General features: G+C 36.3%; 1 protein-coding gene across 1 annotated transcript in view; it reads left to right on the top strand.

The window, feature by feature from the left end:
- LOC124164145 (NHS-like protein 1) overlaps positions 1–17,237 on the top strand; it is a 35,929-nt gene that overhangs the window by 9,046 nt on the left and 9,646 nt on the right. The window contains exons 4-10 of the mRNA XM_046541336.1: positions 2,089–2,328; positions 4,914–5,230; positions 6,145–6,397; positions 7,129–7,284; positions 8,801–9,151; positions 9,628–9,851; positions 10,340–10,472. Coding sequence (XP_046397292.1) covers positions 2,089–2,328; positions 4,914–5,230; positions 6,145–6,397; positions 7,129–7,284; positions 8,801–9,151; positions 9,628–9,851; positions 10,340–10,472 — 1,674 coding nt within the window. The remainder of the gene's footprint in view (positions 1–2,088; positions 2,329–4,913; positions 5,231–6,144; positions 6,398–7,128; positions 7,285–8,800; positions 9,152–9,627; positions 9,852–10,339; positions 10,473–17,237) is intronic.

Raw genomic sequence — 17,237 nt, 5'->3', positions numbered from 1 at the left:
CTTTGACTGAGTGTTCAAATGATAGCTGTTGTTTTGCGGGTCCCCTTTCTTTCGCACGTTTTTGTGTATCGCTACTGATGTGCTTTAACAAAGTGTCACATCTTTCAAATTAAAATCTTTTATCACAAACTTTGATCAGTAATACTCCATAAAATCCTTCTCAGCTGAATTCACTTGCCCTGGTATGAACAGTATCACTAGCTTTTGGCATTTTAAAATTCCTATCCTTCGTTCGATATTTAAAGCTGGAACTACGATAAAAAAAGTCCAACCGCAAAACACAACCTGTCACGATGTTGTTTTCAAACTGAGTGCTGTGTAGCTACGGTATAACCATAGTACTGTCTAACTTACAAATTGGCCGAAATGTTTCATGTCGTGGGTTCCCTTTCGATACCCCTCTCCCAGGTGTTAAGGGAAGGTAGGACAGCAGCTAGATTCAACAAAATCGCTTAGTTTTGATTACAGCTGTTGCCAATCGGTCAGAATGGCAGTGAAAGAAGCACACATAACAAAACATAATCGGATTCAAAGAAACTTGAAAAATTATTTCCCATTTATCTATCCTGAAACATCTAGAATGAGACGCTTTCTCACCTAAAGAATTAGATATTAAATTTGGCCAATGTCGAAATGATTTTTTTTGCATTGTAGCTCAGTGGAGAGCCGAATATCCGACGTCCGCTAATAAGGAGAGCTCCCTCTCCTCCTATCCTTTCTGTTCCTTCCTTCCCTTCCCCCAACTGCTAGCGCTTAGTGCTTTCAAATAACCATATGTGTCTATGGATGTGTTTAAACGAATCGAATCGTGCAGTTGACCGCATGGCGCCGTTGACGGCCGCCGTTGTCACCACGGCGCCTATTTCAATCCGGCCCGGCGGTGCACCTTCTGCGGCGTGAAATACAGGCAGTACTACATTGAGGCCGATTTCTGACAAAACGACTTTTCGCCGGCCGCCGTTCACGTCACGACGCCGTGAAATTCAGGCCGCTTTGAGAGGAGACGACTGGGGGGGGGGGAGGGGGAAGGGTGGGATTGCATCGGAGGTCCGGGAAAATTTCTGAAAAATGACATGCCTGGAAACACATTTTACATCATCTTGACACTGAAGATTTAAATTTAAGTAGATGCAGTTATTACATGTCAAAACTAGACAATAGCATTAATAATTTTTTTATGAGGCTTTGGGGGAGGGGATGTATCCCCTCATCCCCCCATAGTTATGCCACTGGTATTAAACATTAAGGGTTTTCTCATTTTTAAAAAAATGAAATGACTTTTTGGTATAAATTATTTTTTTTTCATGGTTAATAGAATTTTCACTCACTCAGTGATTCGACATGATGATTGTTATGATAGGTGAGGGTCGAGCTAACCCTAAACTACTCTATAGCATGGCAATTTCACACTTAAACATTTGGGGCTGGTTCCTTTCTATTGAATTTCAAGGATTTTGTTTGGGTTTAACTTAAGGCTTCCCCTATGTTTTGAACCTGAGGCCCCTAGATCAGCAGCCAAGTACTGCACGCATTATGCTCATTTAATTATTTCTTGTTCTTTCATTGAGAAGTGCCTTTTATACTTTCATGTAAATCCTTATTATCTTGAGGTCCAAGAAAGTATATTTGACTTTAATTACATTTTTGTAATCAATTTGGCCTCACACATACATAACTAATTATTCTACAACATATCCTTTGTTAAAATTCTGCTGTTTTAAAGTTTTATCCTATATGATGCCTTGTGTTGTGTAAGTAAACATTATCTTACTACATATTTTGTTGAATTTACCAGCTGCAGTTTCAGTAGTGTTCTAACTAGCATCTTCAGGTTGAAGATCAAAATACGATTCATTGTAAAGACTTAATATTAAGTAAGTTAACGAGATTATTTTATTTAATATGACGAAAATTCACCAAGTAACACCTGAAACTATTGATTATTTATGTGAAGATGTATGTTGGAATATTGGCAAACGTGTTGTCAGAAAAAGTCAAATGTGCACTGATAACGTGGTAAGGAATCACCTGCTCCGCAGAAAATGCAGAAATAACCTAAATGTCCATTTGCCTTCCTTTTTATTTTAGCTGGGATGTCTGCTCTGGCCTCAACATCTTTTGGTAGCAGTGGTAAGAAGAGAATTGCTCCAGTTGTCCCTCCTCCAGCTAGGCCTTTGTCTAATTCTGGACATGAGTCTGGAAATTTAATTGACCAGGGGATATCCATCAAAAGGCCAGTAGATGATGAAGAGGAGGATGATGATGATGATGCTCACAGTCGCTACTCTCGCCTTAACAAAGAACACCCCTACGACTCCCTCAAAACAAGTAAGTGTGAAAGGGGAAATTTTACTCTCAAGTACTAAATTTGTTTTATTTTACGGCAGTGTTTAAATTTAGGTTGAGCAATACAGTGGAGCCCATTTATAACAAACCCACTCATAACAAAGTCCTGCTTTAGGTTCGGAGTCCCATTTCTCTTAGACCTGACTTAGTCCTATTTGTCCTCACTGTATAATAGTGAAAGCAGTACCTATTTCTGGTTTCACACTTATGAAAATTAGAGTTCATTTCAAACATGTCCAGATTTTTATGCATAAAAATTAGTAGAGATAATGAGTAGACTCATGGTAATGGGAGGATCTTTAAAGTTTTAAAGATGGGGTCGGAGGGAGCATTCTCAATAGACTTTTTATCAATTTTAATTGAAACACTTTTCAGGAGATGATTTTTACACCTAAATTGAACATTATGCGACTTTTCTGTGTTTACTTTCAATTCATTATCAATGCACCAGAGAAGAATGTTTTCGTTTGCAGATTTAGAACTCATGAAAAGGTCATTTTGTGATGGAGCAGAAAGTAATATGTTTGTATCATCAGCATATATTAAGACTTCAGAATTGGGATACAGGCAAATTGCTTATGCAGGTTAGAAAAAGGACTGGGCCCAATATGGACCCTATGGGGTGCACCAACAGAAGTGATACTACTCTCAGAGCAATATCTGTTACCCTTGACAGAGTGACACAGCTTGTGTTCGATTGGTGAGGTAAGAGAGTAGCAATTTGTTAGCAATGCCTCTCACGCCCAGGTACAGTGGAACCTTGTTAAAGCGAGTTCGGGCTATTGCGAGGCCCCCGCCATTACGAGAGATAGCCGAGGCACCATCAATGGACCCTATAATAAGCATCTAAAAAAATTTGTTTTTACGAGGCCCTTTTGGTGTTGGCACTTGCCATAGCGAGAGTTTCCATCACCGGAAAACCTTCACCAAGAGTCCCTAATCTCTCTAATTTCTTGCGATCTGTTAGAAATGAAGTTAACATGGAGTGCTCAGTCTCTAATTCATGAAGTAAACTGTCGTTTGATAAATAGGTAGTTCATTTTGGTGAAAATATTGTGGCATTTACATTCGCGAGTGCTTGATCTTCTTTTGTTCCTCGGACGGCAGAAAGCAGTCGTCAGCATACCCGCGCGTCCGTGAGTTGCGTGAATAGAAAACATTTTATGGTAGACGCCTTGGCCAAAAAACACCAAACACGTCAAAGCAAGAAAGTAAAAATAAAGGAGTAATATGAGAGTGTCAAAATTAATTTATCTTCCTATTCGCTCTTCAAAATTAAAAAAAGCAAAAGCGCCCAAGGAATGCAGACCATAATGTGAATGTGAACCAATCAATAATGTGAAGTTCATCGAGCAAATACCCAAGCACTTACAATGTACAGTTTCTTATCATTAGTCAAAACTAGACACATAACATAACAATCGAAGGTTACCGTATTTCTCCGAATATAGTCCCCTCTGAATATATTCTCCCCCCTAATTTTGAGGCTTCAGTTTTGGGAAAAGTTTAAAAAATCCGTTTGAATATTGTCCCCCCCTTTACTTTTACTACGGGCATGTTTGGAAAAAAAGGGGCACTATATTCAGACATATACGGTAACTCTTCATTTAGATTCATGCTCAAAAATTGGCTTGATAAAATCACTGTGGTAGATTTCACAAATATTATAACACCACCATTTTTGTGATGAGAACGAGCATACACATCTGAAATGACATATCCCATAAGAGAGATGGTAGAAAGTTCATTTAAGCTCATCCAGTATTCACAAATGCACAACACATCAGGTTGATAGTCATTTATCAAGGTATCTAATTCGAGGAGTTTGTTTTGTTGGCACTGGATACTTAAATGCATTACAGTGAGCTAGTGTTTCATTGCGAGATGAGGCGAGGGGGCTTGTCAAAATGCTTTCTTGCCGATATTGACTGAGTTTTAACTGTTTGAATTTATCTCCGCAAAAAATTTTCTTATGAAACGGAACTTATTTTCCCCAGCGTCGTTAGGCCAAAATTGAAGATCAAGAATTTTCGCAAGGTTGTTGGAATTGACTCCTCACATCTTGGCGGTGATATTCACTCGACTCTTCTTGGTGGTCTTCTGATTTACATTTTCCTTTCGTGATGATGTCTTTGTATGGAAAGAAGAGCTGCTGCTCGAGGATTTTTACCTTGAAGATGAGAGGGTGGCTGGGTTGATTATTTTGTCTATTGTGTTGTTGGTTGACTGCCGATTTCCATTGATTCCCTTTGCCTTTTGAGTGGGATCACCACTATTTCCAGTGGAATTATTCAGGCTATTATTTTTGGATTCTTGATTAGAATTCTACATGTCGCACAAGTTACATGCAGAAGTCGCCATATCACCGGAAGTCCTTTGAAAATTAGTGAGCCCTTGAAAATTAGTAGTAAATGCTCTCATGATATTTGGGATCCTGGGATGTCTGATGATGACAGTTGCACTGGCAAACTTGGAAAAGTTGAATGGGTGGGTTTACTGTACAATTCATGCCCGGAGGTGAATTGTTTAGAATTACCTAGCTAATTTCTATTCATGTTTTATTTCAGCTGAAGAGCATCCCTATGCACAAGTAAAAACAAGCAAGAGTGATCATGGAAGAGGACTGTACAGTGCTGAAATGAATGATGGGCGAGTTTCAAGCTCAGCTGCACCTTTGCCCAACCTGAAACCACAGACGTGGAATGAGTGTGTGCATTTCAAAAGGCATCTGGAAAGCAACTGCCAATGTTTCAGTCCTTCTACTTTTGCTCACTCATCATCCATTCATGCTAATGGAATCGAGGGCCAGAATCCAGTGCCTCCTCCAAGGGCTCATAGAAGGTCACAGAGTGGTACAAGTGGAAGCTGTGCATCATCTCCACCGGTAATCAAGCTTATTTTTTGGAGCTCGTCATTGTGAAATGACAAAAAAAGAATGAGAATGTAGGAGTGGGCAAAATAAATTTCAATTATATTTTAGGTACCAAGTACAAAGTTTTCATAAATATTCTATTTCCATTATAAAATAGGAATTGTTTGAGAAAATTGCTTTTGAAATACAAAAATGTAGTTGTAATTTCAAAATACTTGCTTAACATACAAAATAAAGTCCACCTTCAGACTGAAATTCTAAGTCTGAAATTTTTGGGATTTTTTTATGTGAAATGTGATATTTAGGAATCAAAAACAATAATTTTGTACGAGTACTATTTGAAAGTTATTTATTGAGGCCATCTTACTCATTTTTGGTGACTCTTTTAAAGGCTCCAGGGGTGGTTTGTAATGTCAGTGGATACGCCACTTACAATTAGTGCTACCGATTGAGGGGAGATGGGTGTGTGAGAGGAGATGGGATGAAGGGAAAAGAGTGTATCACTAAGAAAAATATCATTGTTATCATTAAGAAAATTTACAGATTTTTAAATTTCATAATTACTGTTTTTATTTGAATTTAGTCCCCCCTTTTTTTTCAAAAAATTCCTAGGTTTACGTGAAGGGGGGGTTTATATTCAAAGTTTTTATTTTATATTTCTCTAACCTGAAGCTTCAAAATTAGGGGTGGACTATATTCGGAGAAGTATGGTAAGTGGCTATTATATTTCATTAAAACTATACCAAAATTTTCCAGACAGCAGCACTTTCTGGATAGCAAACAATTTTCCTGGTCCCAGATCCGTCATTTATGTGGAGGGTTTAACTGTATAACATTTTAAGATGTGTCAAGTGTCAACCTGATAATTCGTGATTTCTCTTAAACCAGTCAAATGATGTATGTATGTTCTCTTTTTTTGTTTCCAGTCAGTACACATTCCAGCTGCCAAAGCAATATCAGGAGGTATATCAGCTAATCAGGAACTGCCATACATGACTCCGCCTATCAACTTAGATAGTTCCAACCCGTCCGCATCGGCCTTAAATGCCACTGTGTCTTCCTCATTGGTATCAAGAAGTTTACCCAATGGATCAACTCCTGGCTTGGAAACTGGCCCTGGGCCATTCCAGCAGCGGGGATCTCGAGGAAACTTTCATAATCTCGAGTCCCAAGATTCAAGTAATTTCTTTGTTTTTCATAGCATAGAGTAAAAAGGTTTTTCCAAGGAGGAAGGGTAAAACTTTAAGCACAAAATGAGAACTTAGCATTTCTTGAGGTTATGGAGTGGGTTATGAATGGAACTGATTTCTATGGATTAAATAATCTAAGTCACTAAAAGAAGATGTTTTATTCAAAAATAAAAAAATTTCATCAATTAAATGTGCTTTTCCTAAAGTGGGTCAAAAATCTCTTTCCGAAAAACAGCTAAAATATGGGAAGTTGATTTTTTATATGATAATGGGATATGTGGATGATATTTTGGAACTGGAGTGTTGGTGATATTTATGAGAAATTCTTTCATATGATATATCTATTATATATCCATTGTCCAGCTATTAAGAGTGTAAATCACCATTGTGACACTTGTAAAATGTTTTTTCAACTTCTCAAATATTTTGTTAGGTTTGTGTAAAAACTATTTTGTTAGGTTTGTGTAAAAACTACATGATTTATTTTACATGGTCAATGAAAAATAGGCACTTGGTGTGCTCTTGTTTAAAAAAATATATTTCTGAACCTTGCAAATGGTTATGAAACATAGGTATTCAATTTTTAATAATTGGACAAGAACTGGCAGTAACTGGGAGTGGAATCATTCTAGCATGATATCATATTTTAGCAGAGATTTAATTCGAAAATAAGTGAAAAATCAACTGATCCTACAATTTTTTGTCATTATGTTGTTGCAGATAGCTACACTAGTATTAGTGTCCGAGAACCCATAGCCACCATCAAAGCACAGATTAGTGAGCAGCAGAAAAATGCCCGATTGCCTCCTCTTCGCATTCCAAGCAAAAGCCTTAGGTCTACAGATCCTCATTATGCATCAGTATCAGATGATTCTGGTAAGTTTCTCTTGTTTAATCTAGTTTCTCTTATATTTTTGTTTTGCATGTGGGATAAATAAATCTTTAGAAATGGAGGGCGATGGCTTTGTTCCCACAACTGTTACAAAATTGTTGGCCAAAAATGCCAGGGTTGACACCTGTTGGCATGTCTTCCTGATCTTTGTAGAGTGAAGTAACGGGTTGTGTAAATAGCTGACTTATGTTAGTGAGGTTTAATTGTAATTATCTCATTGATGATGTTGATATTCTTCCTTATTTATCACCAAGTTCTGTTTTATCTGAAAAACAGTACTCAAGTGTTGTTTGACCCCAGTTTTTTTTTTCCAAAACACTTAACCTTCTTTATTTTGTGTTTAAGTCGGGCATCTCTTATATCCAAATGATGGTTGCTAAATCTAAGTGTGATACGAATCCCCTTGTTTTTTGTAATCTTAAAACAACTCCTCTGCAAACTTTCATGTTACAACACTGCTCTTAATGAAGTTTTGCTGTTCTTGCAAAAATCCTGTGATTGACCTTTTGAATTTAGGTAGTCGCTAATTTTGGCTGGTTCGAAGGTTATACATTGATAAAAACTTTTTCCTCTTGAACAAGTCTAAAACTGAGGATGTGTGTGATTGAGAATTATATTATTACTCAATTAGATATAATAATCAAAATAATTTTGCCTTTATTTATGGAGCATGCCTTTGACTTCACTCTCACTGCCAACTTATTCAGATTCAACTTCCAAGCCTCAGAAGTCATATTCTCCCTAGGCAGCTTTTGGACTGAAGATTCAGTTTGGCTTGTGAAGACTTAATCCTGCGCCACTTTACCACCTAGGTCAAGGTTATAACTTAGACATTCAGCAGCGAATTCCTTTTTGTCCATTTTACTTTATCTTATCTTGCCATGTTCAAACTATTTATTGTAAAATCTTGGAGTGTCTGAGTCTGAGATTTGTTGACATATAGCAACCATATTTTTCTTTTCATTGGGGAGAGATTCATCCTGCTAATATGCTTCTAAAAATTAAAAAAGAGCTGAAATCCCATTGCTTTATGCTTAAAAAATGGAATGCTCCGTATATCAATGCTGAAGAACTGTGCTGTATCACAGAGTACTCAATTTTTGGCTTCCAAGTTTTACACTGTGGAGATGTAGAAAGAAGTTGTGGAGTGCCTCTCCATATTGACCATTTTTTTGTGTTATTCCCTCATTCTCTCCACATTGACTCCTGAAACCCGTTGACTTTTATGCATTCAACATGTTGCCATAGGCACTCCAAGTATCGTACTGGCAACCAATGTAAAATCGGCAAATTTATTAATGAATGAATATTTTTCTTGTCATCCGCCCTCTTTATTTTCCTTGTTTTAAACATTTAAACAGAAAGAGAGACAAATTTTCTCTTCAACTTTGATGTACCACTCAATTAATATCTTTGGCTTCTAAGTTATGCATCATGATGGTGTTAGAAAGAAATGGTGGAGAGCCTTTGGACGTTGACCATTTTTGAAATGACTTTTAGATGAGATGTATGCTGCCATAGGAGACCGAAGTGGAAGCAGCCAGGCCATTTATGGCAGTGGCAGTGAAACATATGCGCAGATACAGCCGCAACCTCTTCCAGCAGCTCCGTCTGCCTCTCGTGGTGGTTCGTCCCCACTTCCTGGACTTCCGTCTCCCTTGCCTCCATCAGCAAGTCCCACCCCTCATGCCCTTCTGCCTCCCTCCATTTCTCCCGTCTCCCTCACTCCTGTCAGCCCTACTTCACTGCCGTGTGGTGCGACTCTAGGATCGCAGCTGCAGCCCTCCCCTCCTCCACAGCCTCCGAGTGTAGACAGCCTTCGTCAGGTGGCTCAAGTACACTCCAGGCAAGGTAAGATTTGTACATTAGCACTTTAGATACTGTGCAATCTTGGTAATTCGACATTTATGCAGCTGTGGCATAGCTGGATTATTGAAAATGCCGGATTATTGGAAATGTAGAGGAAAAAAAACACAATGCACAATCTAACTTTCCCTTCTGCCTAGGGAGTGTTGATAAATCAAGGCAGATAACCAAATTAATAATAACATTTGTGGCAGATCAAAGGAGAATAAACCCTGGACTCTGCAAAGAACATTTGTTTTCCCAATTCAGTGTGTCACGTCATCAAAACTTCTTGCAAATTATGAACTGAATATTTTTATTATCATCCACCCTCTTGATTTTACAAGTTTTAAACTTTAAACATTAAAAACTTAAGGAATGAATATTTTCACTTCAATCTAGATGTATCACTCAATATTTTTGAGTGAATTGTTTTTCACTTCTTAAAATTAACATGCTATGGAATTTTACCCTTTTTGCAGCATCCTCTTCCAGTGCTACAAGTTCCACAGTTAACCTAGGCTCTCCTAAGCCAGAGAAAAGGCAAGCCAACTCTCCACTTCCACCGCCACCTTTAGTTCCAACCCTTGCTGTCCCTGAGGTGGATGACGAAGATGAAATCAAAGTATTTGACCAGCCTGAAGTGGAGCTCAGGCATGAGAAACTTCCCCATACTCCGCAGAACCTTGAGGAAATGTATGCCAAAGTGAGTTAACTGCAAATTAACAAATATTGATTAAAAATTTGTCATTAATTATAACTCTTCATTCAATTATTACAGTAAACTCTCGATTATACGAAGCAGGATATTACAAAGTTTTCAATAATACGAAGTGAAATTGTGGTCCCGTCGAAAAGCCTTGGATAAATACATGGCGCTTTTCGATAATACGAAGTTTTAATAATATGAAATTTTTGAAATTACGAACTTCGGGTTCGGTCCCCAGGAGCAAATAGCGTTTGTACGAACTACAGCAAAAAGTTTGTCAACAAAACTAGTTATTCCGGTGAAAGTAGCAAAAAAATCGATTGCTCTGACATTATCTTCTGCCTATCGCCACTTTGTGATTGTGGTGATATTAACTGATAAATATTCTATTAACTCATAGTTCACTTTTTGAAACTCGACACTTAAGCTTATTTTATTGTTAACTTTTTTGCTTAGAATATGTATTACTATTACTTTATCCTCAGGTCATTAAAAAGAACAAGAGGAAGTCTGAAGGATCTACACTACAAAGTCTTCCAATGCCAGTTACTGGTAATGATTCCACTAGGAAAAGTGTTGGATCATCAAGTCCTTCCTTGATAATTGCAGCAATAAATGGTTAGTACTTATTTTTTTGGTATTAAAAAAATAGTGGAATGGCCTTTTATTAGATCAGAGCATCATATTTTAGAATGTTACTCAAACCTTTAGTGAAAACTTGTATTCTGTTCAAAATCCAGTTTCACATTAACGTTCTTGCAAGTTCCCTGATGAGCAGTGATTGCTTTGCCCCATTCACCCTTTACCTCAATCAGAATTGTATTCTGCTACAAGTTTATTTTGTTTCTGAATGGAAAATTCCTGATTTGAAACATTTATTTATGAACATTGTCAGCAACACATAGTATGAAAGAACAAAAATTTTCCTAATAGTTTGATCAAGGTTTTCGTCATGACATCATAAACTAATTCATTGGTGAACTTTTTGATTAACTTTTTACTATAAGTTATTTGTAGTGCAATGTAAAATTATGATATACTATTTTCCTGTTAACCTGGGTGGGTGAAATCAAAGTGTTAAGGCAGCTTTATAATTGAGAATGATATTTGGTAGCCTGACAAGGTATACGGTACAGTTTCATGTGAAGCTATCAATTGTCAATAAGTCCAGCATTGAGATGCCTCAATGCTGGACTTATTGACAATGATCATGATGCTCCCTCATGGTTCTTGCTTTTTTATATTCATTGAAGGCTTTTTTCTTTTTATCCTTACCATTTGGTCTTTTTTTTCGATAGGGTAGTTTCCTTCATCAGAGAAAGCAAAAGGCATTGATTGCGATTTGTTACCCACCATTAGTGTATTCATAATATAAAAATCATTTGGTTTAAAAAATCCCAGTTTAGACAAATGTTAATGGTAAATTTGAACCTCATTTGAAAAAGACCAGATTGGCGCCCATCCGTTGCCACTACCTGCGCTACCTGCTAACTGGGTACTTTGCTACCTGCTAGCAGCCTGCATTGTAGCGGTGCTCAAAGCTTTGCCCCAAGGTCACCTCACACGGTGGCAGTGGGAACCAGAAATATGTCACATGGGCTTTTCCCAGTATTCATACTTAGCTGTCCTGTTTTCGCGTGCTTGAAAATTTTCACTTTTCCTTTACTCGTGAAAAATAGGTATCTTCATTTAAAAACCTAAGAGCGTGAAATGCGTACTCCAGGAGTAATAATCTTTCGATTTAGGCAATAAGAAAATAATAGGAAACCATCCTAATAAAACACAGCTAGCAATCATAGATTCCAGCAAAAGAAATATATATTATTACTATGAAGTAAAGAAGTCTAACTCTCAGGTTTTTGTGCATTCGTTACAAATAGTTTTATGAGTGATTTGTTGACTATTTATATTTTACCTGTGGTTTATGGATTTCTTTTCTTCCTTATGATATTTTTAAAAGCATTGGAAGACACAATTAGATAGATAAAGGCTTGAAGTTCATATTTATTGTAATAAATAATTTATATTCACGTGGGGAAATACGAATGTAATGTGTGTGTATGTACAGTAGAAGATGGACTATCCAGAATACTAGCCTTTACAGCCTATACAGACTAGCCGTTAGGATTAATGATATTTTCAGTGAACAGATCAGTTACCTGGATGCTGGCAATACTGAAATATGGAACATATTTTTTCTGACCTTGCATTGGTGCCAGAGGAAATGATGCATTGTTGAGTAAACGGTCAAGTAATGAGAAAAACCCTGTTAAATTCATGAAATTTGTGATTAATGACATGATTAAGGGTGATTCAAAAAATTTGAAAAAGTTTTTCGTCTGTGAATCGTGAAGGTTGAAAAATCATTTAAGTCATTTTGAGTCAAAATTCTTGATGAGGCTACCTGTAAACAGAAGGAGAATGGCTCAACATTTTTACAATCCAACTAGAACATCAATGTTTTAGAATTCGAGAAACCTCCATATTTTCCAGTGGCAGCTTCTGCAAATTCCATGCCATTTTCATGGCTACTGGCATAAATTTAATGTTAATTTTCAAATCCTTCAATTGGATTTAATCCCACTTCGAATGTATAACTATAAATATTCACTGATTGTGAATTTTAACTTATAAATTCAATATTAGTAGTCGAGGCCCCTTAAGGTTATTTAAACCAACTGGTTTTGATGCTTACAGTGTCAGATATCCAAGTTTTATTCTTGAGAATGACACGGTGAGTGTTGAAGGTGGTTGGGTTAAATTTGTTTTTTGTGTGGATATTTTTCATTTTGTGGAAAATAATTTTATTGTTATTGTCGCATAAACACTTGTCTGTGGGTAGATTTATATATCAGGAAATCCTGAACCTAATTTAATCATGGTGTTTCCCATTCCTCTACTTCTGTAATTGATATTTCAGAAGGAATATAATTAAAAATTGTAACCCTAAGCCCTTGCACCAGAGTTCCTCCTAAATATTTACCGAGCGAAGACTAACTTTTTATTAAGAATGAATCCAAATAATCTTATATGTGCATATTTAAATTACATAGATTAGTGTGATAAGTAGATAAGTAAGTAAATCATTGAATATTTTATATATTATATTATTAATGTAATATCATGGTTAACTTAAGAAATCATTTGCACTCTGTTTTTCTCCTGTCTTCTGTTGGGGGTGAATCATGTGCTGTTTTTTTCTCTTGTCAGTGTATGGGAAATAAATAATTTTTTTTCTGACTGTAAGTATTTTGGAATAAGTTTTTTTTATTTGGTATGTGCACAGGGCAGCCATTTTTTACTCTCTATTTCCTGTGCATATCCAAAGATTTTTGATGTGACATGATTGCTTTTTTTTAATTCATCAGTTTGAAATACGTAACATTAACCAGGTTTGTCCTTTCACCTCAGTCAAATTGCAGTCATTTAAGGTTGAGCATCATATCACCCCAAAATTGTGGAATAACCCTGATGAAACACTTTTGTGTAAGTTATTGTTCAAATTCAAAATTTAAGTTTATTCAGCAAAAGGTTTTTTTTTGAAAGAATGATTGGCTTGTTTTCATTGCTTCATATCAGATACCTTAATTTTGTATGTTCATATCATCTGAAATGACATCTGTATGCATCCCACTCCAAAATCTACACATTTGCTTAGCATTAATGGATTAATTTTAAGTGTATGCTTAAACCTAATTTCAGGAGTTTGAAGTGATTGATGGTTTTATTTTGTGTTATGACTATTATTTTGCATGGAATTTGATATGTATAAATGTCAACATAATATGAAATGAGGCATGAATTATATGACCTGTATTTGTATGAGGTTGGTAAATAATTTTGATTTTGAAAGTTCAGCTCAAATGAGTGATATTCGTATTGGGTATTTCTTTGCTAGTTTAATGAAAGCTGTGCGTTTGTTAAAGTATTTGTCGATGAAAGTGCATATTGTATGGTAATACATCCACAATTCTGTAATTATGTGATTAAACTTTTAAAGCTCCAGTTTCAGTAGAAAATATAAGCTGTTTTTTATTCACCAGTAGTTACTGTCTTGTGGGTGAAGTTATGTAATCAACATTGTCCAGTTTAAGTAAGAGTTCAAATATTAATTTTTTCTTTGTGGCTGTAAAAAGGTTATTTATAGAATCTAGTATGTTCTAGAACAGGGATATTTGGTATATTTGTCTTCTATGATAAGTTTCTACAAAAATGCATAGCCTGTTAGTTATGGTGCCAACTATAGCCACTTACCCGTGAAAGCACATGAATGAAAGGAAAATGAAGACTTAGCTGTAAGCTCTAAGTTTACAAATGTCAATCATAATCATATTTATTTGCCTTCCTAATCATGGGCCTACCCAGCGAGGTGCAGGAGGGGGCAGCTGCCCGCCCCTAGAAGGAAAAATCGCAGAAGTCTGTAAGGAAAATCATGACTGAATTGAAACGAAAGTTTTCAATACATTTTCTTTAAACCTATGAAAAATGATATTAATATAATAACTAAAATTATAGTAATAATAACTAAAATATAATTTTTTCCAAGAAAATAATTTTAAAGCTAATGAAGCACTGTTATAATTTTCTTAAAAGATTGGTTTCATTCACCTCTTCCATGCTAAAATGGCTTGCCCCCCCAGTTTTAATCCTGGGTATGCCCTTGTTCCTAATGTTGACAATGCAAAATGAACTAGGAGATATTTGACTAAGAAGGCCTATTCCATCCAAGCCACTCATTAAAGTATTAGAGGAACTCGTACTTTGGGCACATTGTAAACAAAGTATCAATTAATCCGTTGTGAAGTCTGTAACTATTAAGCATTTTCCCATTCTTCATTCCCGAGGACAGCAATTTTTTTTCGGCTTCAGCATCGTCACACGCACTAGATCAGTTCATTGCAATCGTGAGTTAGTGCAAACTTGTAATGCTGTGTTACATTCAGCAGGATAACCACATTTTTCTATGCCTTGCGTAGGTTTATCAACTTATGAACTAGATCTCGGAACGCATCATGTTTGTATGTCGAGGACTTATGTATTCCAGAAGATATCAACCCTTGATTCCATCATGCAGCAGCCAAAGAGTTATTGTTTCACACATGAATGTTGCTGATGCTGGATGGTCATGAAAATGGGAAGATAACAAGAAACTGAAATGAATTTGGAGGGCAAGAACTTGGCAGTCGAAAATTGTTTTACCTATGATCATTTTTAAAGCAGATGACTTTAAAGTGAAATGAGAATATTTTTAGATATTACTTTGTGAGGAATTAAATTATACCTCCTTAGTCACAATTCTAGAGTCAGAATTCTAAGTAATTTTAGTGAGAATTCTATATAGCACTTTTTCATACCTCTTTGTACTGAGTGACACCCCTGGCTTCCTTCATGCCAGTTGGTGGTAGGTCAATGTCTGTAAGTCAGAGGGTTTGTAGCCAGGTAGCTATTTCGGTGATGTCAAGTGGAGAATGTCTCACTGATTAATGCACCACTGGAATGAAAGCTTGCATCTTTCACTACCAAATTCATATTTTCTCTTGGCTAAGTTTCTTTGTCGCATAGATCACAATATCCCTTGATCGATCTCAATGCTGAGGTCACTTTTGTTCCTAATTACCTTTGTGATATTTTTAATGCCATTAGGTCCTATAAACATTCAGTCATGCTTGATCATACTCTTTCATAATATGCTATGCAAATTTTAAAGCTCACTTCTTTCAAATCTTATTTTATCCTTGTCAATGGTTCTCTTTCCTGTGTGTCATTTTTAGTTGATTGAAAGTTAAAGTGACTTACCATTTCTGTTTGAATTTAAGCCTACCAGTTTAATTCAAATACGGCCTGTAAATTTTAGGGTTGGTGGATGATAACTTTCTAATTTTTAAGGACTGTACCTTTTGTGGATGAATATTATGATTGCTTCATACAAATGTTTCCTGCATTTTCTCATGTGGGAATAAATGATCAAATGAAATGCAGAATATCAGTTGGCATTTGAAAGAAGAAAGTACTGAGAGAAAATAAAGTTGCTATTGGTATTTCATGAAATTATGTACTTTCTTTGCATAGCTAATGAGTATGATATGATTACTGATAGCCAGAGATGCGTGAAAATCGCAAATGCGATAAATGCGATGTGCGCAAATAAATGCGACATAGATGCGATGACTGGACTTTAATGACATTTTTACGTAAATTTGCCTTTTTGACGGCAAAATTTGTACATTTTGTGCCAAGCGCAGTTTAAATGCTCCGCCGACACTCACTGCTTAAAGCATGTGCGCGACTGGCCAGCTGCTAGTTGGCTGGGACTCACCGTAGCTGCGAACTACAAGTGGGCGCGGGCTAGCTATACCTCCGCCATTATATGTCTTATTCCTTAATTTATTATTGTTCTACAACATAATTATTTAAAATATTCTGTATTTTGTCATATAACTGTGTTTTACTACATTTTATCGTCATATACCTCGTAATGAAACCAGTAGACGCTACAAAATGCGATAAACTGTTATTGAAAGTGCGTTAAAACAAAAATGAAAGTGCGATTTTCACGCATCTCTAGTGATAGCTCTTGGCCATCAGTTATCTGTAATTTACACTGTTAGAAATTTGAGTTCAGTAGTTCAGAGGGAACCCTATACTTGGCTCTATTTTAGCGAATATGGTTCATCTTTAATTTCGTTTGGAGGAAGAATTTTATTGTTGATTTAATAAATATTGCTTGGAAGTTTGTTGAATGAAAGATGATCATATTTTCAGCCTTCACGTAGGTGGAAATGAACCTCGAAAGTATGAAGAATTAGAATGAAATTTTACAGCATAGGTACTCCTGATTATCCGGACAAATGATGGTGAGAGGCAGCACAAATAATCGGAAAACACGAATAATGCAAACTATCACTTGAATATCATTTAATTTTCATAATTCGTATAAATTAAACGATTAAATATTATTTATGCACATCGTCTGTTATTCTAGATTGCTTTCCGGAATCATTAAGTTTTGTTTCCCAAATTATGCCATCAACAAACCTATTACCGTATTTGCACGAATCTAAGACGAACACGATTCTAAGACGACCCCCCCTTTTTTGGAACTCCACTTTGGGAAAAAAATTTTCGAAGGGAAAACAATCAATGCGGGAACGTTTGGCTATGATGACTATGTCCCAGGAAACGCAGGATTTTTGGCGCGTAATGACAGGAATAGTGGTACTTAATCGAGACACTTAGGTCTTATTGTTGATTCGACTAATGGTTTCTTCGAAGGGTCCTTGATCTCAAGATGAATAAAATTAAACTAGTGAAAATGAAACCTGACTTTATTAAACCCACACGGAAAACACTCCGTGGTATGAAGGCAAGCCACCCTGGAAAGTA

The sequence above is a fragment of the Ischnura elegans genome, chromosome 8, assembly GCF_921293095.1.
Source record: "Ischnura elegans chromosome 8, ioIscEleg1.1, whole genome shotgun sequence".
Taxonomy (NCBI): Eukaryota; Metazoa; Arthropoda; class Insecta; order Odonata; family Coenagrionidae; genus Ischnura; species Ischnura elegans.
This window is presented reverse-complemented; position numbering and strand designations above follow the sequence as displayed.